Below are 27,123 nucleotides of genomic sequence, written 5' to 3' on the forward strand. Positions count from 1 at the left end.
TTATCCCTCAATAATTAGAAGTCCTTAATTTTGAGATAATCAACTTCATAATTTTTAAAAACCTTTTGAGTTATATTTAGATGTCTTTTTAAGAAGTCTCTTTTCCTTCCACAGAGAAATTCTCCTAAATATTCTTGTTAGCTTTATCTTTTCGCATTTAACTTTTAAAACTATCTGGAACTTACCTTTGTATATGGGTAACTATGGTATAAAAATCGTTTTTTATTTCTCTTATATTATGCTTAGAAAAAATTTGAGTTTATTAATAAACAATGTGAAAGTATTGATTGAAATTATATAGAATTTATAGATTAATTTTGGAGATTTGACATCTTTATAATGTTAAATTGTCCCACCAATGAGGCTTGGGAAATTTCTCTGTATTTTTCAAGTTTTTGGCTTGGATACTTCCAAATAGTCAGACTAACTAGATTTAAAAATTGATCTGATATAACAAAGTTGACTTGAAGTGATCAAATTTAAGTAATAGAAAAAAAAAACTATCGCTGCACTGATTAATTCTATAGGATAATTATATAGATGTGAAATCATAACATTAACCTTTAAAATGTACTTTTTATAGTTCCGATTAATGTGTTTTTCTCTCAACCATATCTGTGGTAGCTAAATCTTCAGTGGTTTTTTAATTCAATGATTTTTTGCACTTTTGTTTTATCATTGAAAAATGTTAAATGAATAGCTTCTATGAAAAGAATTAGTATTTATTTGACAGCTAGTGGCATTTTAAAATTTAGGTCAGAATTCTGTAGGGCAGTTTTATATTTTTAGAAGTGATGGTTATATTAACATTGAGCTTTTGTAGCCTTGATGCAAGAATCAATCACATTTAAATTAGAATAGTGACAGCAGTTTTCATACCAAAAAACAAAACAAAACAAAACAAAACAAGGGTACAACAATTTTAGTGTAAATTTTGGTAGCTCTTACCTTAAATAAAAAAATAAAACCCAAAATTTATTTTGGTAAATAAATTCTATTTTGTGAAGAATTATAAAAGAAAAGGGATTTTGATGCCTTAAACTTATGAGTAAGGAGAACAATGATTGGGCGTGATACCAGAATGTTCACGGCCAATGTGAGATGTATTATTGAGCTGGTGAAGGTGGCCCTCAGGGTGACCTGCCTCCTTTGCTGGATGCCTGGGAGTCATGATCTGCCTGTGTTCTCCTTCAAAACACTGAAAGAATAGACTGGTAGGATGGTAATAAAAGAGCATGAGGAAAAAGAACAAGGCAGGGAAGATATTGAAAAGGAATTGTTTCATATTTGAGTATGATGAAATCCTCCATCAATGTCTTTCAGCCAAAGACATTCAGGAACATATTGATAGTAAAGAATTTGGCTTAATTACTACTCTCATTGAGGGAACATTACACTGTGGGGATCCTGAGGTTATATCATAAGATTTGAATTTAGGTTGGGTGATTTGGGAGAGGGTCTAAAGGAGCAGGACTCTTCTCTAGGTTGGATGCTAGAGCAATTCTGTGACTGGATAAAGAAGTCATTCATTTAGCAAGAGAGAGGGATGTTTGGTATTTTGTGGGTTTACTGCGGTCTTTTTCTTTTTTGTGTTTGGTAAAATTATGAAGTAATCTTGCTTTGTCTCACTTATAATGGATTCAAAATAATCTTTTCTCAAATTGGTATTCTGTAAGAATGTGTAGGGACAATTAAAAAAAAAAAAAAAGTAGCCTGATTGTGAGTGTCTGAGTTCAGGACATCAAAGTCTACCCTTCTTCTGCTTTCTCTCTTCCTTCCTCTTTCATCCATAAGTAGATAAAATTGTTTTAAACATATATACTTAATTCGGGAATTTTCTTTTTTCATTTCCCAGGCACCTAGGGCAATGACTGAATCATAAGGATGTGAGAGACTTCTAGGCGCACAAAAAACAAGAAACTTGGCTTCACATTGTGGCTTTGCCTCAGATAGCCTTGCCAGGGATTTTTTAAAATTCTGGGTTGTGTTCTCACTTTGAAGTAATCATCTCCCCTGCTGCTTGTCCCAGTGGGGGCCACCTTCAATCCTTTGCTTTTTACTCTTCCCCTTAGCTGGATTCACCAGTCTTTGCAGGGCTGGCTCCCTTATCTTTCCGCCCTTAGACATCACCTCCATTTCCTCCTTTCTAAGATAATCTCTGTATAAATTCACCTCATCCCCTCCATCTTACATGGCTATTTTGTTAGCAGGTATCATTAGCACTTACCATTATCTCAGTTAACTCATTTACTCTGTTGTGTGGTTGGTTCTTCCTTCCCCACTCCACTTCCCACTTCCAACATGAGCTCTGTGTGGGTGAGATCTTGCATGTACGTGCAGGTCCAGGTGCCTGGTCCATTATCAGGTTCTCCACACCAAACAGGTGCTTAGCAAATACTGGTTTAAGAATTGTGTATGTAGATGAGTGAACAAATGAATAACCAACTCAGTAAACATATATTCTAAACATAACTCTGTCTCTTGACTATTAAAGAGGCACTTACTAGCTTAATATTTCACTGATATATAAGTACCTGAGCAAAATGTCAATCTGTTTCTCTGGAAATATGCCTTAAAATTTTCAAAGTAGTTCTTTGCTATGTTTTTTTCAGTGTCTGTATTCTAAGACTCTGGGCTAGATGAGATAGTACTATAATGGTGTTTTCCTGGTGCTTCAATTAATATTTGGAGGCATTTCTCTGGAGTAATTCCAGTGTAAATAGAATTTCATTTACTAATGCCATAATCAGAGCAGAACTTTGGGAGAGGTGAAGTGTGTTGAAAACAGCCTGGCTGTTAGAAGTTTCCACAGAGCCATACTTCATTCATGTTGTAATTTTGGTGGCAGAGGATGAAGGGCTAGATATAAAATACATGTGATATTAACCTTATTAAATTTGAAGATAATTATAATTTACTTTATGCTTTTCCTACCATTTTGTATTTCCTATTATTAAATGTAGTATTTGAATTTGAGAATATTTTAAGCTAATTTGACCATATTTTAAAGATAAGTTTCATCTTTCACTTCATGGATTCAGTTTTTCATGGATTTATAATGCCAAGGTCTGATTTGTAGTGTGTGAATATTGGTTTGTGGTGAAAGATGAAATGTGGTCTGAAAATGCTAGGTGGACGGTGGAAAAAGTTTGGAAGCCACCAGACTTGGATTGGAATTCCTGCTCTGATACTTTTGTATTAACTTTGCAAGTTCTTTAGTGTCTCTGAGGATGTTTTCCTCACTCACAGAGCGGGCAGTGTATTTATGTATAGGACTGGGTTCAGAGCTCAGCGAGACGATCCATTTCAGGAGTGTGGTGTCGTATGTGATGTTAATAGGTGATGAATAATTGTACGAACAGTGCTTTCCTTCTGTTTTCCATCAGAGGAAAAAGGAGGTATATGACTTTCCAAATATAGAAAATTATTACTCTCTGTAGATGATATAAGGCCATAAAGTGTATTATATTTGATATTATTTCTATAAGCAAAGCTTGACATTATAAATTGTAAAAAGTATCAATCACAATAATATTAGTGATAATAGCAAATATTTGCTGAGTGTTCGCCACATGACAGGCACTGTCTTAACACCTTACATACATTAACTCATTTAATCCTCACCACAAAACCCATGAAATACTAATTATTTTTCCTGTTTTACAGATGAGTAAATTAAGGCACAGTGTTAAATTAGCATAGCACACCGGAGACTTTGCCTTTGCAAGAGGGTACCCCCAAACCCCTTCATTCCTCAGATATAGTCAGTAATTACCCAAGTTAATATACCTTGATACACATAAGCCTTCTTCTCATCCTTGTCTTCTACCTGGGAAGGATTCCAGTTTCAGGACTCCACACCCCATGTCCTTATGGTAAGGAAGAAAGATAATAGAAGTATCCAAGTTGGAGGTCCAGGTCAGCTTGAGAGGCATTCTATACAGACAGTGGTTGACAGTGTATCTTTGGTCTTTTGAATGTTGACAAATCATCATTACTTGGGGTAAAAAATTAATAGCATACAGAAATTACAGATTTTATTTAAACATTATGTATGGCATTTCCTAGGTGGCTCAGTCGGTTAGGTGTCTGACTTCCACTCAGGTCATGATCTCAGGGTCCTGGGATGGAGCTCTGTGTCATACTCCCTGCTCAGCGGGGAGTCTGATTCTTTCTCTAGCTCTGCTCCTCCTGCCTGCTTGTGCTCACATATCCTCACCTCTCTCTCAAATAAATAAATAAATAAATAAATAAAATCTTTAAGAAAGATAAATATTATGTATGAAAATAATGAGATAGTGGTTTTCCTACAAATAGATTTATTAGCAGAGAAGGTATAAAAGAATATTATATCTGAACAAATCATGTGTATTTAACCACTTTAAGGAATACAGTGTTTTACCAATATGTTCTGACAATTATTAAGCCTCTTTATTGCTTTGATCTTAGTTATCTTGCTTTTTGTCCTGTTCTTCCACGTCATTTATCAATTTTATCATGTTTGAATGAAATCTTTGCTTACTTTAAGATGATATCTTACAGTTTCTCGTTCAGTAAGTATACAATAATTTCAGGCCAGGAAGACCCCTACCGAAATTTGAAAGAGCCTGAAGTCTTTGTAGGTGAGCTTAAGATAACATTGTTCTTGGCCTTATGATGAACTGCATATGTATATCAGCTTTGAGACATAATAATTACTTTAATTTTTTTAAGACTTTGATTGTATTTAATCTCCTGGCTTGATGAAATGTTGGAGCATAAAGGAAATAAATTTTCCCTCTTCAGAATGTTTTATGAAGGTTTTCTCTCCCTGTGGTACTTCCTGATGGCCTGATATTATGTCATGTGTAATTGGATTGACGCTCAGCCTGAATACTTCTTTCTCTCTTCTTGGCAGCATGGGGTAACCTTGGAAATGTTCTGAAGAGTCAGAGCAAAATTTCTGAAGCTGAAAGCGCCTATAGAAATGCTTTGTACTACCGCAGCAACATGGCTGACATGCTTTATAATTTGTGAGTATGCATTACTTTCTCTGGTTTGGTTCATCTTTGAAACCTGTGGCGAGAGACTATTGATTTAACTGCTGGAAATGGAAATGATGATGGCTGTTTTTCTGAAATAGTCTTTTCATTAATCATACCCGTGAGAGTAGTAGGTGAATAGTATTTATGATTTCTTTGTTTGGGGCTTCTACATCAATATCTGTGCATATTGATATAGTGTGGTTGAGGGTTTTTTTGTTTTTGTTTTTTGATGTACTATGTCATATAACAATTGGTTAAATGCTTGTAGTTTTTTATTTTTTTGTTTGTTCGGTTAAGTTCCATTAATACTTAGTTGGGATCAGAAAAACAGGTTGGTGTGTATAATACTTCATATAATTAGTATTTTCATGATTAAGAATAGATGTAATCCTCTAATAAAGAACTGTTTGTGTCAGAGTAGATATAGAACATGCCCTAAATCTGGGGAGTTATCAATAGATGATGTGGTTCCACCTTCACCTCCCACCTCTCCCCTCCTCCAAAGGTAATGGTAATTAAGTTAGGATAATGGGATAATTTAGAGTATTTATGTATGTCAGGTTAGAAAAATTGCTAGGGGAATAATCTGCTGTTCTTTGGCTGGAAAGCCGGGGGGGGGGGGTTCAGCAAGATATTAATGGAAACAGGCAAAACCTGAATCTCTTGTCTCTTATATTTATGACATTTTTTTGTTTGCAAGTAATAGAAACTTGTTCTAACTTTGCTTCAACACAAAAGAGAATTTATTAACTCCTGTAACTGAAAATTCCTGGAGTTGACTAAATGTAGGCATAATTAGAGGCAGTGTTTTTTGTTTCAGAGATTTTTCTATATTTTGCGTCTGTGATTTCTTTTGGGTTCACTCCATTCTTTGTAGGACTCTGTCTATATCAATTGGAAAGATGAAAAAATCATACACCTTTGTAATATCCTGACCCTTTTCAGACTCAGAAGGAGTTGCGTTGGTGTCTCTGTTAATCCTGGGAAGGGTCTCTGGATGACCCTTCTGGGGTCATGTCTCTTCTCTTGAGGGAAACATGGGGGAGACGGGCAAGAGCAGTAAGACACTTCCTCTGCCCGGGACTCCGGTGTTGGACTCATTTAGAGAAGGATCAAGTCTCTGTAGGAAGGGATCAGGCATAATATGTTTACTACTTCGCTTAATGAATATGGTGTTATATTGATAGTATCAAACTGGTTTGAAACTTATTTTTTTTTTTAAAGATTTTATTTGTTAGAGAGAGAGCATGAAAGGGGCAAGGGGCAGAGGGAGAAGCCGGCTCCCTGATAAGCAGAGGGCCCGATGTGGGACTTGATCCTGGGACTCCAGGATCATGACCTGAGCTGAAGGCAGCTGCAGCTGCTTAACTAACTGAGCCACCCAGGTGCCCACAACTTAATTTTTAATATGTGTTTATGTTCTGGTTGCATCTAAATCTTTTGTAGGCTAAGTCTAAAAGAACAGAGAGAAAAAAAAAATGAAAAGATGAATGAAAATAAACAAAATCTAGATTTTTAAGGGAAGGTAGATAGGATGAGCTCACTTTTAACTTCCTGTTCCTATATTTACCTTGTTTTGGACTTTGTAACCCCAGGATCTCAGTCTCCTGGGCTATGATCTAAATTAGATCAGCATGAGTTTTGTGTTGATTTGCATAGTGTTTAATTTTCTCTTAACAGGAATGCTTTCAGTGGGGGAACACCTCCAGTTTGTACAGTCCCAGATTCTCATGCTCTCCTGTTTCATGCTTTACCGTGTATATACTGCCATTTTTCTGGAAATAATTCTTTTTTTTTTTTTACTTGAATGAGTATAGATACTCCCACAAATGCTTTCCCCATGTCTGCTTCATCTGAATAATGTGTTGTTTCTTTATTACTGATTAATGACATTTTTATTTTATGAAAAAAGAAGTTACCAGTTTGATAAATTTGCAAATTTTTTTTTTTTCATCTGAAAGTAGCATGTTCAAAGGGACCCCTTGTCTTGCAATATGGGATGGCAATTTTCTTTTGGTTCCCATTCTCCACAGTTTTACAGAGGGGAAGGTAAACTGAACAACCCATGCTTCTTCACTAAGCTTATTTTTCTCTTTCTTACCCAGAGCCAGTGGTTTAAGGTTACCTACCTCCTGGTGATATCTGGCATGGGTTGAAAGAAAAGGGAAATCTATCTATCTAGGCTTACTTTTTGCTGAGAAGAGAAATCTATTCAATTAGACAAATACACTTTACATGTAATTTAAAACCTGTATCTTATAACTTCCTCTGTGGTCGTATATTTGAGCTATTATGGTAAAGGCAGACCTCCCCAAACCCAAATGAAAAATCCTGGCTGGAGAATTGGTTATTAACAAGATAAAATTTTTTTCTTATTTATAAATGACATGTACAATTCCAGAATATTTTTACTAATATGGCAGTTTTTTTAAACTACACTTAACTGTTAGCTCAGATGGAGAGGCTTAAATCCCATAAGAAATGTTGCAATGATTTTCAAGTATTGGATTATAAAACCCATGTGATTGATAGAATTCTGATACTACATATATTTCAGAAGAGGTGAATTCTTCACTCATTTTAATCAACTATTAATAAAATGTATCAAGATAGATAGATATTTTACTACCCATAATATCATAAATATGTCTGATATCCTATGTCCCTAGGAGCAAACTTTTGTTTTTGGTTTTGTTTTTTTCTGTTTATTTCCATAGTTAGGAAATAAGCCAATTTTCTCATGGACCATTTAGAGACTATCTGATGAAAAGTTTTTCTTTTAAGATATATAATGCTATTTTCTTTACATAATTTTGTCTGATACACAGAAATTGCTCCATGCCCCGTTTCAATTCTGAAAGAAAAAAGGAATGTGCTTTGCTCAGTTTTACCAGTAAGCTTAATGTGATATCACTTCTTTGTGGTGATAGCAGGCAATAATCACATTTCATATCATCAGTTACTCTTAAAGATGTTTTATAATAAAAGGCTGAAACTAATGAACCCATTATATTAGTTGACTTGACGTACCCGTATATTTGTGAATTTTAGAAGCTTTTGGAAATCATAAGATCCTGTTAGGTCCTGCACTTAACTTTTAATCAGTAACCTAGATTTTTTTTTTTTAAACATATTCAGTGTTTCTAAATCTACTTGCTTTGTAAACTACTGAAAAAATTTCATGTTGTTAGGAATTTATATTAGGAAAATAATCTGTAGATAGACATACTTATGTAACTTTAAAACAATGATGGGTATAGTGAGGTCTACTACCACTGGCCAGACACAGGATGATTCTAAGAGGTCAGTGATAATCTTTAAATTAATCCCTGTGATTTTATTTTTCTGCTTATATTTTTAAAATAGAACTGTGATATCTAAACATTGTTCTAGGTCTGGTAGAAAGAAAAAATGATGATTTGGAAAAATAATAGGTAAACAATAATACAAAGAATATGTTGTTGTATCTGAAGTTTAGGGAGCATTATTATATTAAGAGATTTTAAAACTTTCAGAACTTTTTTTGGAGGATTAATATCAAGTTATATCTGGAGGTACAGACATACAGTTATACTGCCTATTTATAAAACGATAGAATAATTTTAATTTTTTTCTCTGGTAGCAATTACTTGAATTACTTCTATGTGCCGAACGCTCTTGATTCTTTACATATGTTATGACACTTTGTCTTCACATGGGGCCTGCAAAATGAGGGCAGTGAAACTCAGGTAGTTTGTGTTGGATCACACAAGTAAAAGAGGAGACAGTATTTAAATGTAAGATGTTCTGACTCTATATCCATGCACTAATAGTATTTCTTCTCAAGCTGGCAGAAATAAACAAGGGTATGGGGTAAAAAACCTCCGTATATATCTTTTAAATACAGAAAAATAAAATTCAGACTACCTTTGCATATAATAATAAAATAAAATACATAGTATAATCTAATAGAGAGTATCAGTTATTATTTTTTTTAATGAAACTAAGTTTCCTGAACTTTGTTTTTTTTTAAGATTTTATTTATTTATTTGACAGACAGAGATCGCAAGTAGGCAGAGAGGCAGGCAGAGAGAGAGCTGGGGAGACAGGCTCCCTGCTGAGCAGCGAACCCTATGTGGGGCTCGATCCCAGGGCCTTGGGATCATGACCTGAGCTGAAAGCAGAGGCTTTAACCCACTGAGCCACCCAGGTGCCCCAGTTTCCTGAACTTTTGCTATAGAGTTTTATTAGAAGGATCATGTGTTTATACAACTGAACTAAGTTCAGGAAGTGGTACAGAAATTATTTTAAATTGTCTAAATCCATTATTACAATGTTTTGATAACACTTCCATCCATGCTTACAGATAACACTCATATAATGTAAAATTTGAAACAGTGCTTACGTACTTCTTAAAAAATTGAGATATTTGAAATATAATATTGTGTTGGTTTCAGGCATATAATATGATTCAATATGGGTATGTATTGTGAAATGATCATCACAAGTCTAGTTATATGTCACTGTACATAGTTACATTTTTTTTCTTGTGGTAAAAGCCTTTACTTGTCAAATTTCTCTTTGCAAATTTCAAATATACAACCATTGTTATTAGCTATAGTGGCCATGCTATACACTAGATCCCCATAACATAGATATTTTATAACCACGTTTGTACCTTTTGACCCCTTCACCCACTTCACTATCTCCCCATTCTATAACTCCTAAAAACAACCAATGTAGTACATTTATCACACAGCCTTATCTTCAGCTTTTATTCATTTTGCTATATTCATTAAAATCTGGTAGTTTATACAAGTAATTTTAAGACCGGTTTAATAGATCTGTGTTATGATGTCGGTTTCTCTTTCCATGTATACGTTTCAGGGACAAAGCAGATAGACTATTGCTCAATGATTTATATTGTCAAAGTTTATAAATAAATAGTTGACTTTCAACCTGTAGTACTCACTGCATCTGAAGTATAATTGATTTCTAGCCTGAAAAATACTCAGCCTTTTTTTTTCATTATGATTATAGATTTGTCCTTGCAGTCTGTTCCAGATGATATTTAAACAAGTAATTCAATAGAGCATTGAATATTTCATTGGGTGTTAGATTTCACAGTGATGATAATAAATTTAATGTGGCTTAATCAATTCTTGATATGTTATATAAATAGAAGGGGTCATTTTTGTGGATAATAGAGATTTTGCCACCCTGAGTTAGCTGTCCATTTTGTTCTATGTTGTAAGAAACTGTGTCATCCTTTAATATAAGAAGTTGGGAAAGGAGGAATAAAATAATTTAAGGAAGTAAAGAGAAAATGTTAATGAAGTAGAATATGGAGAAACAATGGGAAATAATGAATAAGTATAAGAGAATGTTCTTTAAAAGATCAACAATTTCTGGGGCCCTTGGGTGGCTCAGTTGGCTGAGGGTCTACCTTCAGCTCAGGTTATGATCTCAGGTTCCTGGGATCGAACCCTGTGTTGGGCTCCTTGCTCAGTGGGGACTCTGCTTCTTCCTCTCCCTCTGCGCCTTCCCCCTGCTTGTGCTCTCTCTTTCTAATAAATAAATAAAATCTTAAAAAAAAAAAAAAAAGATCAACAATTTCTGGCAAGGGTAGTATAAGACAAAATAGAAAATCTTGAGTATATAACACAGAAAATGAGAAAGAGGCTACAACCAGATAATGGAAGCTTAAACTAATAAAATATTGGTTATACATATGAAAATCTTTGTGATATGATTGCTTTTCTGGGAAAATATAAATGATCAACATTAACCTAAGAAGAAGTAGGCAATTTGGAGAAATTTGAAAACCATATTAAAGAGTTTTCTCCACAAGGAAACAAGTTAAAGCTTTTGACAAGTGAGTCCTGTCAAATCTTCAGTCAGGTGATGTTTCTTGTATCAGTCACACTTGTGAAGCTGGATAAATTGATGGCAAAAGGTCTGACTATATTTAACAAATAACGGAGGAAGATAAAACAAAGGAAGATAATGAAAACAATAACAACAAACATCAAAAACTAAAAAAAAAAAAATGCAGAAGACAAAAAAACAAATCCACTCACAAAAGCAAATAAACAACAAAAATAACAGGACCACAAGTTTTTATTCTTGTGACTATAAATATACATATAACCTAAAATTAATAAGGTGGCTGTAGCAGCATATTAAAAATTAAAACATCACTATCAGATGGGATTTATTCTAAGTTTTATAGGGGGTATTCGGTATTACCATTCAGTTATTATACTCTTTCAATTTAAGAAGTCACAAGAGGAAAGAATTATGATCATCTCTAGAAATGCCAAGAAGCTTTGGATCAATGTCTGCTTCATAAATAATAGGTAAACTTATAAATATATAAGAATTATAATAAACTAGGAATAACTATGTACTTCTATAATGTAAAGAATGTGTACCTAAAGTTAATAGCAATACTATATCTAATATTGAAGTACAGTGATCATTTCCATTCACATTCATTTTCTTAAGGTAGTGGCAGTTTCTTATTGGTCATTTTATCTCTTCATATGTAAGCAGTTCTAATTGTATTGATTTTATAATGAATTATGAAATCTGTGTCAGAGCAAAGAAGATCCCATTTATTGATATAAGTGATAAGATTAGTAATGGATATTAACCTCGGCCTTAGAATTGTATAAGGGCATTTTAACTATTATCACAAAATGATTCCAGGTCACAAGGAGCCTTCTTGAATTACATGTCTAGAGTTGCATTTTCTTGCAATTTCAGAAGCAAACACATTTATATCAAGAATGGCTCATGTATTAGTTTCCCAGAGCTGCCATAACCACGCCACAAAGTAAGTGGCTAAAAACAGTAGAAGTTGACTTTGTCCCAGGTCTGGAGGCTTATAGGCTGAAATCAAGGTATCCACAGCATCTTGCTCCCTCTGAAACCTATAGGGGAATCCTTCCTTGCTTCTCTCCTGTGGTTTGCTGGCATTCTTTGGCATTTGTTGCTTGCATCTGCAGAACTCCACTCTCTGCCGTTGCCATCATGTGGTGGTCTCCCTGTATGTCCTTGTTTTCATTCACATAAGGGGACCAGTTGTCAGATTGGAGGCCCACCCTCGTTAAATTAACAGCTTTTGTCTGCAATGATCCTGTCTCCAAATAAGGTCCTATTCTGAGACTTCGGGGGTGAGGACTTAAACATAACTTTTTTGGAGGAGACCTAATTCACCCAGTAAGAGCTGCCTGTTGAAAGCTTGAGTTTGAGAGAGATCATACGGTAGTTTCCCATGGAGGAGCAGATCAGGAGAAAGACGCCTTATGGAGCCAAACTTTTCAGTAGATTCTCAATGAGTTTATGTATCATGCTGACAAGAACTCTTGGGGGAAGTAATTTGAGGATACAGCCGTGAGGGAAATGTGGGGTGCAGAGTTGTTACTATAGATCAGATTCCAGTGAGAGATTGATGGCTTCTTATGGGGTCAGGTTTTGAGAACCCTTGAGAGGTGAGAAGAATCAGAGATTACAGAAGTGGTGAGACTACCTGACAGAGCTGAGCCATTCTTGAGCTCCTTCGCAAGCAAGGCATGAGAAGCCCATGGATTGAGGATTGGTGGAAATGAGGCGGAAAGAACCCCCTGGCCACTGACTAGAGTTCAGGACAGGGTATCCTGCCAAGTTCGATGGATGTATGTGGTGCGTGTGTGTTAAGGATGGAGAGATGAGCATGTGATATTAGGTAAGCAGACTGGTCCCCCAAAATAGAGAATTGGGAAGAGGATCTCCAACAGGAGTGCCTGGAATTGCTTTCCATTATGTGAAATAAACATGACTGAGAGGTTTGGGGTAAAATTTCACTGGCTTTAGGTCCATAGGACTCGGATACACAATTCTTTTGGCTCTTTACTGATGGCTGGAAGGAGGTAGGGTAGTCTACAGTAACCTGCTTGTTCTCCTGGCAAGAGCAAGGCCTACAACCTACTATATACTTTGTTTTAATTGATAATTTTCACTAATCAATACACAAATACAATCTTGTAAAACATTAAAACGGTACTGAAGAATATGGAGTAAAGCATAAAAGTTTCTGATTGCATTTCTTACCCAGCTTTTCCCTGCTCTGCGAGATATCTTTTCAGATTTTTCACAACTTTTTATATACATGCAGTTGTACATATATTTTTTAACTTTTTTCCCCTGCATATATTTAGCACCATTGATTTTTAAATTTGTGTGTGTGTGTGTGTGTCAAAATTTGTATGACCCTCCCCATTTGGATTCACATTAAGTGGTTTCTACTGAGACGATTACTTAGCATTAATAAAAGCCCAATAAAATGGTTTCAAAACTGCTGATTCATTCTCTGTTTCCATAATTACAGGTAGAGTTGAACAGTTTTTCTTATTTTATTGTATCTTTGTAATTGTACTCGGAACTAATTGTTCATATTTCTTGCCTGGTTTTTCTGGGTGACATTTTTCATGTTGATTTGTGTTTTGTTTTGTTTTGTTTTAAGATTTTATTTATTTACTTGACAGAGAGAGACACAGTGAAAGAGGAAACACAAACAGGGGGAGTGGGAAAAGGATAAGCAGGCTTCCCATGAAGCAAGGAGCCCCATGCAGGGCTTGATTGCACAACCCTGGGATCATGACCCGAGCCAAAGGCAGACGGTTAACGACTGAGCCACCTAGGTGCCCCAATTTGTGGGGTTTAAAATAAAATGCCCCATGCACTTCTAGTATATACATAAAAATTGGTTTTGCAAATATTTTCTCCTAATTTTTACCTTTTTTTTAATGCTTTTCCTATAATGTTTATTATACTTAACTTGAATTTTATATTTTTCTATCTATCTATGTAAAACCACAATTCCTTTCACTTAAAGCCTCTGTATTTTCTGTCTCTATGAAGACCATTCACCGAATAATTTTAAAATTGTACATTTCTTAAATACTTTTAGAATTATTTTTGGGGTGTTTTTGTGGGGGAGTCCTTAATCAACCCAGGATATTTTTTGTATTAAGGCATAATCCTCTTTTAGTGATTACTGATGGGAAGATTCTTTTTTCTCCACATCCTCTCCAATGTTTATTTCTTGTGTTGTTGACTTTATCCATCTGACAGGTATAAAGCAATATCTCATTTTGGTTTTGATTTGCATTTCCCTGATAATTAGTGATGTTGAGCATCTTTTCATGTGTCTGTTGGCCATCTGTATGTCTTCTTTGGAAAAATGTCTAGTCAGATCCTCTGCCCATTTTTTAAATTGGAATATTTGTGGGTTTTTGGTGTTCAGTTGTAGAAGTTCTTTATTTTGGACATTAACCCCTTATCAGATATATCATTTGTAAACATCTTCTCTCATTCAGTAGGTTGCATTACTGTTTTGTTCATGGTTTCCTTTGCTGTGCCTTTTATTTTGGTGTAGTCCTGATAGTTTAAAATGCTTTTGCTTCCCTTACCATAGGAGACGTAGCTAGAAAAATGCTCCTAAAACTGATGTCAGAGAGATTACTGCCTGTGCTTTTTTTTTTTGTGTGTGTTTTTTTTTTTTTTTATTCTTTTTTAATTTTTTTATTTTTTATAAACATATATTTTTATCCCCAGGGGTACAGGTCTGTGAATCACCAGGTTTACACACTTCACAGCCTGTGCTTTTTTTAAGGAATTCTATGGTTTCAGGTCTCACATTTAGGTCTTTAATCCATTTTGAGTTTATTTTTGTGTAAGGTATTAGAAAGTGGTCTAATTTTATTCTTTTGAATGTAGTTGTCCAGTTTTCCCAAAGAAACATTTGTTGAAGAGACTTTTTTCCCATTATATAGTCTTGACTTTTTTGTTGTAGTTTAATTAGCCTTCATAAAAGTGTGGGTTTATTTCTGGACCCTATTCTTTTCCACTGAGTTATGTGTTAGTTCTTTCGTGTCAATACCAAAGGCTGATTTCTACAGCCTTTTATGATATCTTGAAGTCTGGGATTATGATACCTCCAGCTTCTTTTTCAGTATTGATTCTGGATCTTCTGTGGTTCCATAAAAATTTTAGGATTATTTGTTCTAGCTCTGTGAAAAATGTTGTTGGCATTTTGATAATGATAGCATTGAATCTGTAGGTTGCTCTGGGTTGTTATGAACATTTTTAATAATATTGGTTTTTCCAACCCATGAATATGGAGTATCTTTCCACTTATTTCATCTTCAGTTTCTTTCATTAATGTTTTATAGTTTTTGGAGTACAGATCTTTCAACCCCTTGAATAAGTTTATTCGTAGATATTTTACTCTTATGGGTGCAATTGTAAATGGGATTGTTTTCTTAAATTCTCTTTTTGCTACCCATTATTGTATAGAAATAGAACAGATATAATGTATATTAATTTTGTATCTTGCAACTTTATTGAACTAATTTATCAGTTCTAATAGTTGTTTTGGTGGACTCTTTACAATATTTTGTAATAGTATCATTCATCTAAACATAGTGAAAGTTTTATTTCTTCCTTACCAATTTAAATTATATATTTATGTTATGTATTTCTTAATATTCTTAGAATCTATTTTTGCTAATGTGAATTAGATTCCCCCCATTATATTTTAAATTGGTTATTCCTGATTGTTTAGGTTTATTTTTTCTAAATATGCCTAATTCTAAGTTTTTATTATTGTTGTTGTGGCTTTATCACATATCTGAATTTTAGTTGAAGGTTCTTTTTGGAGTTTTCCCAACTATATCACATTCTTTTTTGCTGAGAGGCTCCTGCACATACTATTTGTTTTCTCCATGTAACATTTTCCGCCATTTTCTCCCCTTTGACCTCTTTACCTCTCACTTCCCATTCTTTTTACCTGGATGATAATTTTATATTCTTTTTATATTAGCTGATGTGACACTCCCTGGGAAAATTTCCTGATATTTTATATTTTCAGAGTTGGAAGATAGGTACCCTCTGCAAATCTCACCATAGCAACTAATACTTGGCTCCGTTGAGTCTGGATCGTATTGTCTTTTTTTTTTTTAATTAAAGATTTTTATTTATTTATTTGACAGAGAGAAAGATCACAAGTAGGCAGAGAGGCAGGCAGAGAAAGAGGGGGAAGCAGGCTCCCTGCTGAGCAGAGAGCCCGATGCGAGGCTCAATCCCAGGACCCTGAGATCATGACCTGAGCCGAAGGCAGTGGCTTAACCCACTGAGCCACCCAGGCGCCCCAAGGATCATATTGCCTTTTGAAATACCATACTCCCATTAATTACAGTGTGATTTCGTTAAGGTCAGAGGGCGCTTAGATACCATTCCATCCTTGATGCCAAATATAGTGACAGGCACATGGACTTTAAATTATGTACATGTTGATTAACAAGCTAATGAATGAATTAGACTATGGATATATTAATTAATAAACCAGTGAATGGATTAATAAATAAGCGAGTTGATTAATGAATATATTACTGAATGGAAATAAATCAACAAAATTCAAGTTTGTTGGGACAGGAATTCTGTGTGCTGCTCCTTATACCTAGCTGATCCACTTCTTTCCCTGCTGTTGTTACTGCCCATGTCTACTTACCTGACTCTTCACGTTGACTTACTGTAAAATTTCTAAATTTATATCCATCTATCTATGTCTATGAAAAGAGTCAGTGTCCAAAAGTGGTGAAATTCCCTTAGAGAGACCATTGTTATTGTATACAACATATGTACATACTTATGTGGGATGAAGATTCTGGAATATATCCTCTAATGTCAAGGCTTGAGTTTTATTTTCCTTTTCTCCCACAAAACCCTGGAAATATTTTCTTTATTACAAACAAAAATAAACTATTTTCCAAAATCAGTAAGAGAAAATATGTTAGTATTATGTAATTGGATCACCAAGACAGCATGGTACTGGCATAAAAACAGACACATAGACCAGTAGAACAGAGTAGAGAGCCCAGATATGGACCCTCAACTCTATGGTCAAATAATCTTTGACAAAGAAGGAAAGAATATACAGTGGAAAAAAGACAGTCTCTTCAATAAATGGTGCTGGGAAAATTGGACAGCTGTATGTAAAAGAATGAAACTTGACGATTCTCTTACACCGTACACAATGATAAACTCAAAATGGATAAAAGACCTCAACGTGAGACAGGAATCCATCAGAATCCTAGGCAGAACATAGAGGAGAACATAGGCAGTAACCTCTTCAATATCAGCTACAGCAACTTCTTTCAAGATATGTCTCCAAAGGCAAAGGAAATAAAAGTGAAAATGAACATTTGGGACTTCATCAAGATCAAAAGCTTCTGCACAGCAAAGGAAACAGTCAACAAAACAAAGAGGCAACCCATGGAATGGGAGAAGATATTTGCAAATGACACTACAGACAGAAGGCTGATATCCAGGATCTATAAAGAACTTCTCAAACTCAACACACACAAAACAGACAATCATATCAAAAAATGGGCAGAAGATATGAACAGACACTTCTCCAATGAAGACATACAAATGGCTATCAGACACATGAAAACATGTTCATCATCACTAGCCATCAGGGAGATTCAAATTAAAACCACATTGAGGGCGCCTGAATGGCTCAGTGGGTTAAGCCGCTGCCTTCAGCTCGGGTCATGATCTCAGGGTCCTGGGATCGAGTCCCGCATCGGGCTCTCTGCTCAGCAGGGAGCCTGCTTCCCTCTCTCTCTCTCTCTGCCTGCCTCTCCGACTACTTGTGATTTCTCTCTGTCAAATAAATAAATAAAATCTTTAAAAAAAATTAAAAAAAATAAATTAAACCACATTGAGATACCACCTTACACCAGTTAGAATGGCCAAAATTAGCAAGACAGGAAACAACGTGTGTTGGAGAGGATGTGGAGAAAGGGGAACCCTCTTGCACTGTTGGTGGGAGTGCAAGTTGGTGCAGCCACTTTGGAGAACAGTGTGGAGATTCCTCAAGAAATTAAAAATTGAACTTCCCTATGATCCTGCAATTGCACTACTGGGTATTTACCCCAAAGATACAGCCAAGGGACATTTCAACAAAACATATTTTGGTATTTTCATTTGTTAATTAGGAAAAAAAAAAAAAAAACTGGGACACCTGGGTGGCTCAGTTGGTTAAGCTGTTACCTTTGGCTCAGGTCATGATCCCAGCGTCCTGGGATCGAGTCCCACATTGGGCTCCTTGCTTGGCAGAGAGCCTGCTTCTCCCTCTGCCTCTGCCTGCCACTCTGTCTTCCTGTGCTCGCTCTCGCTTCTCTCTCTATGACAAATAAATAAATAAAATCTTTAAAAATAAAAAAAAAGAAAAAAAAACTAAATAGTAAATAGTGAAGTATATCCTTATATTCTGATTTGTTAAAAATGAGATGATAAGATGTTTCATGGTTCTGAGAATATTGAGTCATTATTTTAAAATCCAACTTGAGATATATGAGTACTTTAACAGCTGTTTTTTGTTAATAGAAACACATTATTAAAATTTGTCTTTTAGTAATTTCAGTCCTAATTTCTGGACTTGGAGTTATATTAACCATCTCTGCAGGACAAATAGATCAGCTAAGAACATAAGTGTAGCTTTTATTGGGATATTTTTAAAAGTAAAAATTAACATTTATTTGATACTAGGGCAAATTAACCATGCTCAGTGATTTCATCAACAAAACATGCATTTGTGTGTGCAAATTCTTGAGTATGTTTTAGTATTAAACTATCCATTCTCGGGTTTTGGTCATGATATACTATAATGAAGAACTTTGGCTACATCTGTCCTGTTGGATGCCAAAATAGATTAAGACAAGAGAATTACTGTATAATGACCTGAACATCTGCAGGAGAGTAAAGAGGAAGTCAGAAATGATTTTATGGGGAAGCTGCAATTTTAATACATCAGGTCAATTAAATAAAGGAAAAACACAAAAAGAAAGATTTTTTTTTTGTTGTAGGTTTTATGGTGAAGCATCTATGTGATTATCAGTTAAAATTAGAATTTGTAGGTAACATGGAAATTCATCGCACTCAGTAGTATTCAGTAAGTTTCTGTAAGTGTTCTAAGGGAAGAAGCTGGATCTGTTCAAGTGCCTGGTGCAATCCCAGGAAGCCCACCTTATCTAACTAAAGCTCACAAAAGGTTAGGAAAGTTCCTCTGTGCTAGCATTTTCATGGGATTTCCTCCACTGTGTTGTTACAAGTACTGGAAGACTCAGAGACCAGTCAAGTTTGTATAGGATTCATAAGTGAATTTCTCTCTATGTATTGAAAACATTTAGTTTATTAAAAAATCAGGCTGAGGACTATTAGATGAATTAATTTACAGTGACATTAGTCTCCTACCGCCTATTGCTGTGAAACTTTGGCTGAAGCTCCTTCCTGGAAAGTGCTGGAATAACTATCCTTGACATTTGCCTCTGTAAATCCCAGTCTATAGACCGTTCTTCTGAGTCACACCACCTGCTCTTCCATGCATAGTTTTGCACTTAGTTGTTTTGCACCTAGTTTTGCACTTCAGTTGTTTTGCAATTATAGTTAGACAAGTTAACACTTCATACTTGCTTGCCATCTTCTCTCATGGCTCATTTTGTACCCCTCTTCTCTGTTTCATTGTGAGTTGATTTTGAAGTTTAGATCAGGAGATGAAATCTGTTTTCTTGTCATTCTAAAATCCCCAGTTCTTTTAACACCTATGTCTAACATCATTTGTTTTCACTAATTTCTGAGAAAGAATGTGCAGTTATAAAGTTTGGTTAACACTGATTGTATCTTTTCAATACATTTATAGATATGAGCACATTTGCAAATTTATGTATTGGAAATAAGGATTCATTAATTTATTTGACAAATACGGAGTGCCTTCAGAGTAGCAGACATTGTGATAAATGGTGGGGACAAGCTGACCGGGTGTGTAGTTTCTGCTATCAAGTAGCTTGTAGTTTGGATTTAAAAATCTGTTAAATAATAAAGTAGCATCCTTTCTAACAGATAAGCTCATATTATTATGAGAAGGCAGACAGAGACTTAACTCAGCCTGGACAAAAATAATAATAATAATAATAATAATAACAACGAAAAGCCAAGAAAAGAAGAGTCATACCAGGAAAACAAATTAACAAGATATTTGGGGAAAGAATCATTTGGTTTTGGCTGTGTAAGTTTCAGATGCCTACTAGGCACCTAGTAGGTGCCTAGTAAAATGCCTTTTTACTAGGCATTTTGGCAACTAGAATGCCTTTTTACAGCTCATGAGTACATTGGAGTTGTGATTATCTCAGTATGGAAGTTGAAACTGTGTGTGTGTGTGTGTGTGTGTGTGTATACACATGGATAAAAGAAAAAAAAAAAAAAAAAAAAAGAAAGAAAGACCATAGATAGAATCTTGGAGAATATCAGTATTTAAAGAGTTGAATGGAGAAAGAGGAACCATAAAGTATGTTGAAGGAGAAAGAAAGACTGGGGTATTTGATATATTTGATGCTGATGAATATGACAACAAGAAGGGGGAAAATGGCTAAAGATCATCTAGTATAAAGAAGTTAAATATTTCTTGGTGGCTTTATGTACCTGTGGGGAAAAAATAGTGACAACATGGGTCTAGAAATTTGCATATATTATTCACTTCTCTTGAATGAAGTAGAAAAGCCCATTTTCTCATCACGAAGCTACAGGATATCCCAGAGAATGATTTTATCCTATGAAATGCATGGGTGCAATGACTTAAGAACTGTTCTTCACACTAGGAGCTCCTTGGTGGCTGGGGGTATAAATAATTTGTGTCTTTGTTTCTAGCACGTAGTGAAGTCCTGACACCTCCTTGGTACTCAATAAATGCTTTTGAATAGAACTGAATCGAGCCACTTATTAGTATTGGTGTCTAGGATTGCCTCCTGGAACTAAATGTTAAGTTTTGCCCTCCCCACACAACCCAGTGTAAAATTGGGGGAAATCAGAATCCTTTAAGAAATTAGAGTCTGGCAAGAGAAAGAAGGAGATTGAATCATTTCTGTGTGCATTTGTATCACAGGTTTTCTATTACAAATGTAATTTTAAAATGGCACTGTGTGGGTCATGCTTTTCCATGTAGAAATATTCGTTCAAGGGTAATTGTATAGAGAGAGTTAAACTGTTTTCCATGTTGGAAAAATGATGAAAGGCATTTTTTCCTGAAATCTCATTAAAATGGCTTTTAATTTTATAATCGTTTTCATCCAGAGTTCTGTAGGTAAGTTTGAGGACATGTATTAGATAACCCATAACTTTTTTTATGAAAAAGTTCATAATCACATTCTGTTTTAATGCCTTTTGTTTGGTTTCACTTTAAAACTGATTGAAAGTTGCTTAAATGGTCAGAAGATTTTTTTGCATGTGTTTGTCCTAAAATTATGCTCATGTAAAAAATGGAGGCAGATATGCAGCAGAATTTGAAGTAAATTAATTTCAGTTTTCTCAGAGGGAGGTTTTGCATTATGAAAAAAAAAAAAGTATCTTTTTTCCTCTGCTCCTGAAGAAAAATGAACAGATGTAAATTTATTTGTGTAGTTCCAATCAGTCCTCTGCAGATTTCCAATTACTATGACTTAAGAATTATTTCCTCGACACACCAGGAAATATAGTAATGTTATCCTCTACTTAATTTATTTTTTTTCTTATACAAAACCCAACTGTGGTTTTGCCTATATGACAGAGAAGTTGCTTAAAGTATAAGTGAAGTGTGAGGCCATCTGAATATTAAAATGTTAATGAATTTTTTAAAGTATTATCTTGTCATCTGCTGTTTATATGTTATTCATGCAAGTAATATATTATTTCCATGGCCAAATTTTATCTCCTATCACTCTCTTCTTTCAGTGCTTTGCTTCAGAGAATTCCATGAGGCCCCCCAGCTGACCCTATTTAAACTGGAGACTCTCTACCACTCACACTCCGTTCTTTCCTTGATTCCTTTTTTTAAAACATTACATGTGTCACCTTCTAGTGAACTATATAATCTGTTTAATTATACAGTGATATTAAAATAGATAAATATTTGTAGTTAGTTTTGTATATTGCTAACATGTAAGACCGTGGAGGTAGCGTTTTTGTATTCACCCCAAGTGCCTAGCATAGGACTTGACTCACAGTCCAAGGTCAATGTGTATTTGCTGAATATATATTTACACAATGTGCCTGTGACTCGTGTACACACATTTTCCTTAAACCCCTCATATGTGAAGGGTGTGTTAAATAACAAAAATTCAACCAAGTACATTTAAACAATCTTATTGGTTTTATTAAAAGATTCATGAATTCGGCAGCATCCCATCTAGCAAATAGAGGGGTCGTCTGAGGAGATGTACAAAAAGGACGGCTTCATAGAAGGTGGGTGGGGCACGAAAGTTATTAGCAAAAGGAAAGGATTGTACTAGGCAAGGTGGCTTTCCTTTGGGGGAAAAGAAAAGGATTTTATCATTTAGATGACCTCATTTTGTGGGGGGATGGAGAAAGCCTATGTGACTGACAGACTCATTGGTGCTAACTAAAAAATTCCTGACTGGCTGGTTAAGACTGCATTTCTGGGAGATGCTGAAACTGCAATTAGATAAGGTATCAAGCCCCAGTTTAGGAATCTCTAAGTGACGCTATTTTGGGCCTATGGTTTTCTCCTTAACAGGTACATCATAGATTATTTTAGAAACTTTCCTTCACATTTTTTCTTTCCTCCTCTCTCCCTGTTTGCCTCTGTAGAATTAAAGAACACGGAAGGATGCCCTCTCTGCTTTACTCCTCCATTGCTTTTAATTATATAAGGCCCCAAATTGACTTTACTCCTAAGGACTCTCAGTGTTAGAGATGACTAGAGGGGGTTGGCTGAAAGGCAAGGGGGATAAATGATCCCATCTTACTGTTGTGATACAAGGAGAACAAGTGAGAAGAAAATGCTCACTAGTCATCCCGAGAAGGAAAACCAAATCCAGCCTGGTCTGTAAAATTACATCTTACTCAGAAGATGACAGGCAGGTACTTGCTTAGAGACTAGAAATTCTAGGTTAAGGAAATAATCTGAGCTTTTCTTGAATTCTGAAGATAGACTAATTTTTAACACCATTTATATTTCATGAATAGCCTTTAATGTTTTAATGATTTTGTGTGTGTGTGTGTGTGTGTGTTTTCTGTAAATTTGCCTGTTTGAAGTAAAAATTTTTAGGAAAAAAAAAAAAAATCTAAATCTTCAAAGACCAGATTCAGGAGTGGGTGCAAACCTGGGATGCAAAATGTATACTCAGTCTCTAGAAATTCAGGTTTGGAAAAGAGAGTGCAACTTGAATCAAAAGCAACAACTGAGGGATGCCTGGGTGGCTCAGTCAGTTAAGACTTGGATTCTTGATCTTGGCTCAGATCTTGATCTCAGGGTTGTGAGTTCAAGCCCCTTGTTGGGCTCCACACTGTGCAGGGAACCTACTTATAAAATAAATAGAATAGAATAGAACAGAACACAAATAAACACGTATTCTCTTAAAAAAAAAAAAGTAACAATTGATACCAAGGAAAAACACACAACTTTTCTAGGCCCCATTCATAAAAAGTAATGTGAAGCATTCAGAGCTCAAGGGGCTGAGACATTTCTCTGGGACCAGACCAATACCTGTCTAAAGCAAGTGGGTGGCATAGAAGGGATAAGAAAATAAAAGCGAGTGCTGCTGAAAGTACTCACCAATTTTCTCTTCATTTAGCACATGACTCCCCAACTTCCCGTCACTCCACTGTCAGCTCTTTTTCCCTGTCCAGGTTTAGACACCAGCTTGCCTCCTGCTCCCACACTGGGACGTGAAATCACGACCGCTGCCAGGAACAGATCCTGAGTCTCTCTGATCCCTGATTTGAGTGAAGGGACATCCTTTCTCAGCACCAAAATTAAATCTGCAAAGTCAGTTTTAGGAATGCTGTTAGAAATGTTTTCTTCTACAGTTTTTGAGTATTTCTGGATAAGCCTGTGAGTAAATTGTTTTTAAGTTGCAAAGTCTGTTCCAAGCCAAAAAAAAAGGTAAACTCAGACTTTCATTTTTGGAACTCATCTTGCTTGTTCTTCAGTTAGAAATTGCTTATGTGACCTAACACCTATTCCTGCTGGTCTGTGAGATACATGATACCTTTTCCCCTTTCATAATTTATTGCTTCAACAGCAGACTTTTGTTAGAGTACTGCTGTTAAGGGACAAAGAAAACACCCACTTTGTTGAACATTTATGTTTAAAGTGAGTACATTGCACTAAATCACTGTGTGCCCATGGGAACATCTCTAACCCAAATTATAACCATATCTATGAAAAGAATCTAACACTGAAGCTTGCTTTCTTTTTCTTTTCTTTTCTTTCTTTCTTTGCAATTGTTTTGGAGTGTGTTGATGCCTGTGGAATTCACAAATGTTCATTTCTCTTTCCCCTGCTGCCTGTACAAACTAGTTTCAGTTAAGTTTTCTTGCTATGGACTTCCATAGCACATCATACTATATTGTAATAACCTCTCTACAACTTTATTCCTGCTTTTTAAATTATCTCTTTTCTACTAGTGCATTTCTATAATGCACTATGAAATATATTTTCAATGAATGAATGAATGAATGAATGAATGAATCAGCAGTCTACTTACCTTGACTTTTACTAGGTAGATTATGCTTGGGTCTGTGCCCATAACCCAGCATACCATCTAACTGATACTGGTTGCATACCATCTAACTGATAAATGTTTCTTTTTCAAGAAACTACATAATAATTAATCATCCATGTTGGATAGTCCTTATAAATAGTAAAGGATAAATAGCAAATCTGTACACAGGTTTAAAGTTAAATCATCGGTAGTTAGTGTTTTTAATGTTTTCAGGTGCTTTTTAGTTCTTAATTTTGTTTGTTTTAAATCACAAAATTCTCTTAGTGGATGAGGTAGTATTTGAAAGATATTTAACTACAATTCCAGAATATATATATAGGGCTACCAGAATAGTATTTCTTTTCATGGGGAAGAATGGAGTGACTAAAAGGCAAATGTTTACTTTTTAAAAAATTTAACTCTGTACCACCTTTGCACCATAGAGTCAGCCTCATGAAATAGTTAACAGCATGAACTTTGTCATTAAGCAGACTTAGATTCAAATTTCCCATTTATTGTTCCCATGGCTGCCTTGTCAAATTGGGTAATCCTTATTCTTCATCAGCAAAATAGGGTTATGATATCTTGTAATGCTGTAGCAAGGATTAAATAAAATACCTGGAAATTGGTATAATTGTATTGTAATAAAAGCTTAAGAGTTTGTTAGCTGCTAATTTATTTTGTTTCCAACTGTTCATGGCTATGCCTTTGTGGGGATATACCTACATCCTAAGACGAGGAGTGGATCTTCAGTGTAAGAGTAGCTCAGAGAAACTCCTTTATAAGTTTTGTTAGGGATCTCCAGAGAAACGGAACCAATGGTGTGTGTGTGTGTGTGTGTGTGTGTGTGTGTGTTTAAAATAAAAAGATTTATTATAATATATTGACTCATACAATCATGAAGGTGAAGAAGTCTGAGGATTGGCTCTCAGCAAGCCAGAGACCCAGGAAAGGCCAAGGTGTATGTAATTCAGAGGCTTGAGAGCCTTGGTAAATACGCCTGAGTCTGAAGGCCCAAGAACCGGGAGGTCTGAGGGCAGAAGGTCAATGCCTCAGTTCAAAGCAAATCTTCCTGGTCTCTTTTTTGCTCTCTTCAGGACTTCAACAGTTCGGATGATGCCCCACCCCCACTGGGGAGGAAGGTAATCTGCTCTATACGATCTATGAATGAAATGTTGATCTCTTCTTGAATCTTTCTCACAGACATACTTACAATCACAGACATACTTAGAAATCGTGTTTAATGAGCTATCTGGGCATGCTGTGATCAGGTGAAGCTGACACATAAAATTAGCTATCACACAAGTGTATTTGTTCTTGATAAAGCTGACTGACATCGGAAGATGTAGTTTATCCACATTTGAAGACAATCCAAGATATTTATATATTGGCATGGGCATATATAAATATTGTTAATACAGACAATACAATGTCTGTATTAACAGACAATGTCTGTTAATACAGACAATGAAGAAGCACTGGGTGTATGAGCCAGACAGGGCAATTATTAATGCTTATACTGTGAACAGGCTCTCTTCCCAGTGGACCAATGTGCAGTAGGGGGAAGACAGTGGGATTTTAACACCAGCAGCTCTGAACTGGAATCTCATCTTGAGACTTACAGTTGTGTTATCATTGTAAGTGGTTCAACTTCTCTCCCTGACGCTTTCACATGTCTCAAGTGAAAAGAGCAATATCTCACATTGCTAAATTTAAGGATGAAAGGAAATAATACAGAAAACATTATCACAAAGCCATCCAGTATTTTCTTTCTTACTTCCTATCAAGCACTACTTTTTTTTAAGTAGGAATGTATATTCATACCTATTATTATTTTTTGACATGTAGAGGAAAATATAGGCTTAATTATATATTCAGGAGACAAGTATAATGCAAACTAGTCGTATATTAATAGGCAATGTAGTTTTGTGAGTCTCAGATCCAACAAGAAATTAGCTGCATGGATTTTTTTATGTTGAGTAACCATTCTAATATGGGGCACTCCTGTTTGTAAAATGAGGACTGTGTATTTATTGATTTATTGACAGAATTATGAAAGATAATAATCATGAAGCATCTTTTTCAGGACCTATCACAGATACAGATGGACTTTATATGGATATAAAAGCTTATCTAGATGTCATAGTCCCAACTCTTACTCAGGAGAAACACCTTTGTGTAGTGAATGTTCTATTTAATTGAGATCTCATGTATTTTTCATACACAGTATTAAAGTGAGAATATATTCTTTCTTTAGACCATAAGCAAAAACTGACTTTAAAATTAAAAAAAAAAAAAAAAGCTACAACTTCTTAATTTTCCCACTAATATTTATTGGTAACGTTTTTGGTAATGCAATTGAAATATAACAACAACAAAAAAATCATTTTGATTGGATGCCTACTGATCCATATTTGGCAGGTTAGGATTAAAAAAAAAATCTTTGTGAAGATTTTTCTTCATTATTATACTTAATTTGTCAAAGTCTAAATTCAGTTTAGCACAGGAAAACAGGTCTATGTCAAAAGAAAGCT

At 35.2% G+C, this 27,123-nt stretch overlaps 1 protein-coding gene and 1 non-coding gene across 3 annotated transcripts in view; both read left to right on the forward strand.

The window, feature by feature from the left end:
* The window catches only part of TMTC2 (transmembrane O-mannosyltransferase targeting cadherins 2), a 438,609-nt gene that overhangs the window by 236,046 nt on the left and 175,440 nt on the right, over positions 1-27,123 (forward strand). For both annotated transcript variants that reach the window (XM_045082958.1, XM_045082959.1), the window contains one exon: positions 4,898-5,012. In XM_045082958.1, coding sequence (XP_044938893.1) covers positions 4,898-5,012 — 115 coding nt within the window. The remainder of the gene's footprint in view (positions 1-4,897; positions 5,013-27,123) is intronic.
* On the forward strand, positions 1,032-1,181 carry LOC123392864. Its single transcript, XR_006607551.1, has one exon. It is a non-coding gene; the product is annotated as a U12 minor spliceosomal RNA (small nuclear RNA).

Source organism: Mustela putorius, unplaced genomic scaffold (genome assembly GCF_011764305.1).
Source record: "Mustela putorius furo isolate JIRA1106 unplaced genomic scaffold, ASM1176430v1.1 tig00000640_pilon_pilon_pilon, whole genome shotgun sequence".
Classification (NCBI taxonomy): Eukaryota; Metazoa; Chordata; class Mammalia; order Carnivora; family Mustelidae; genus Mustela; species Mustela putorius.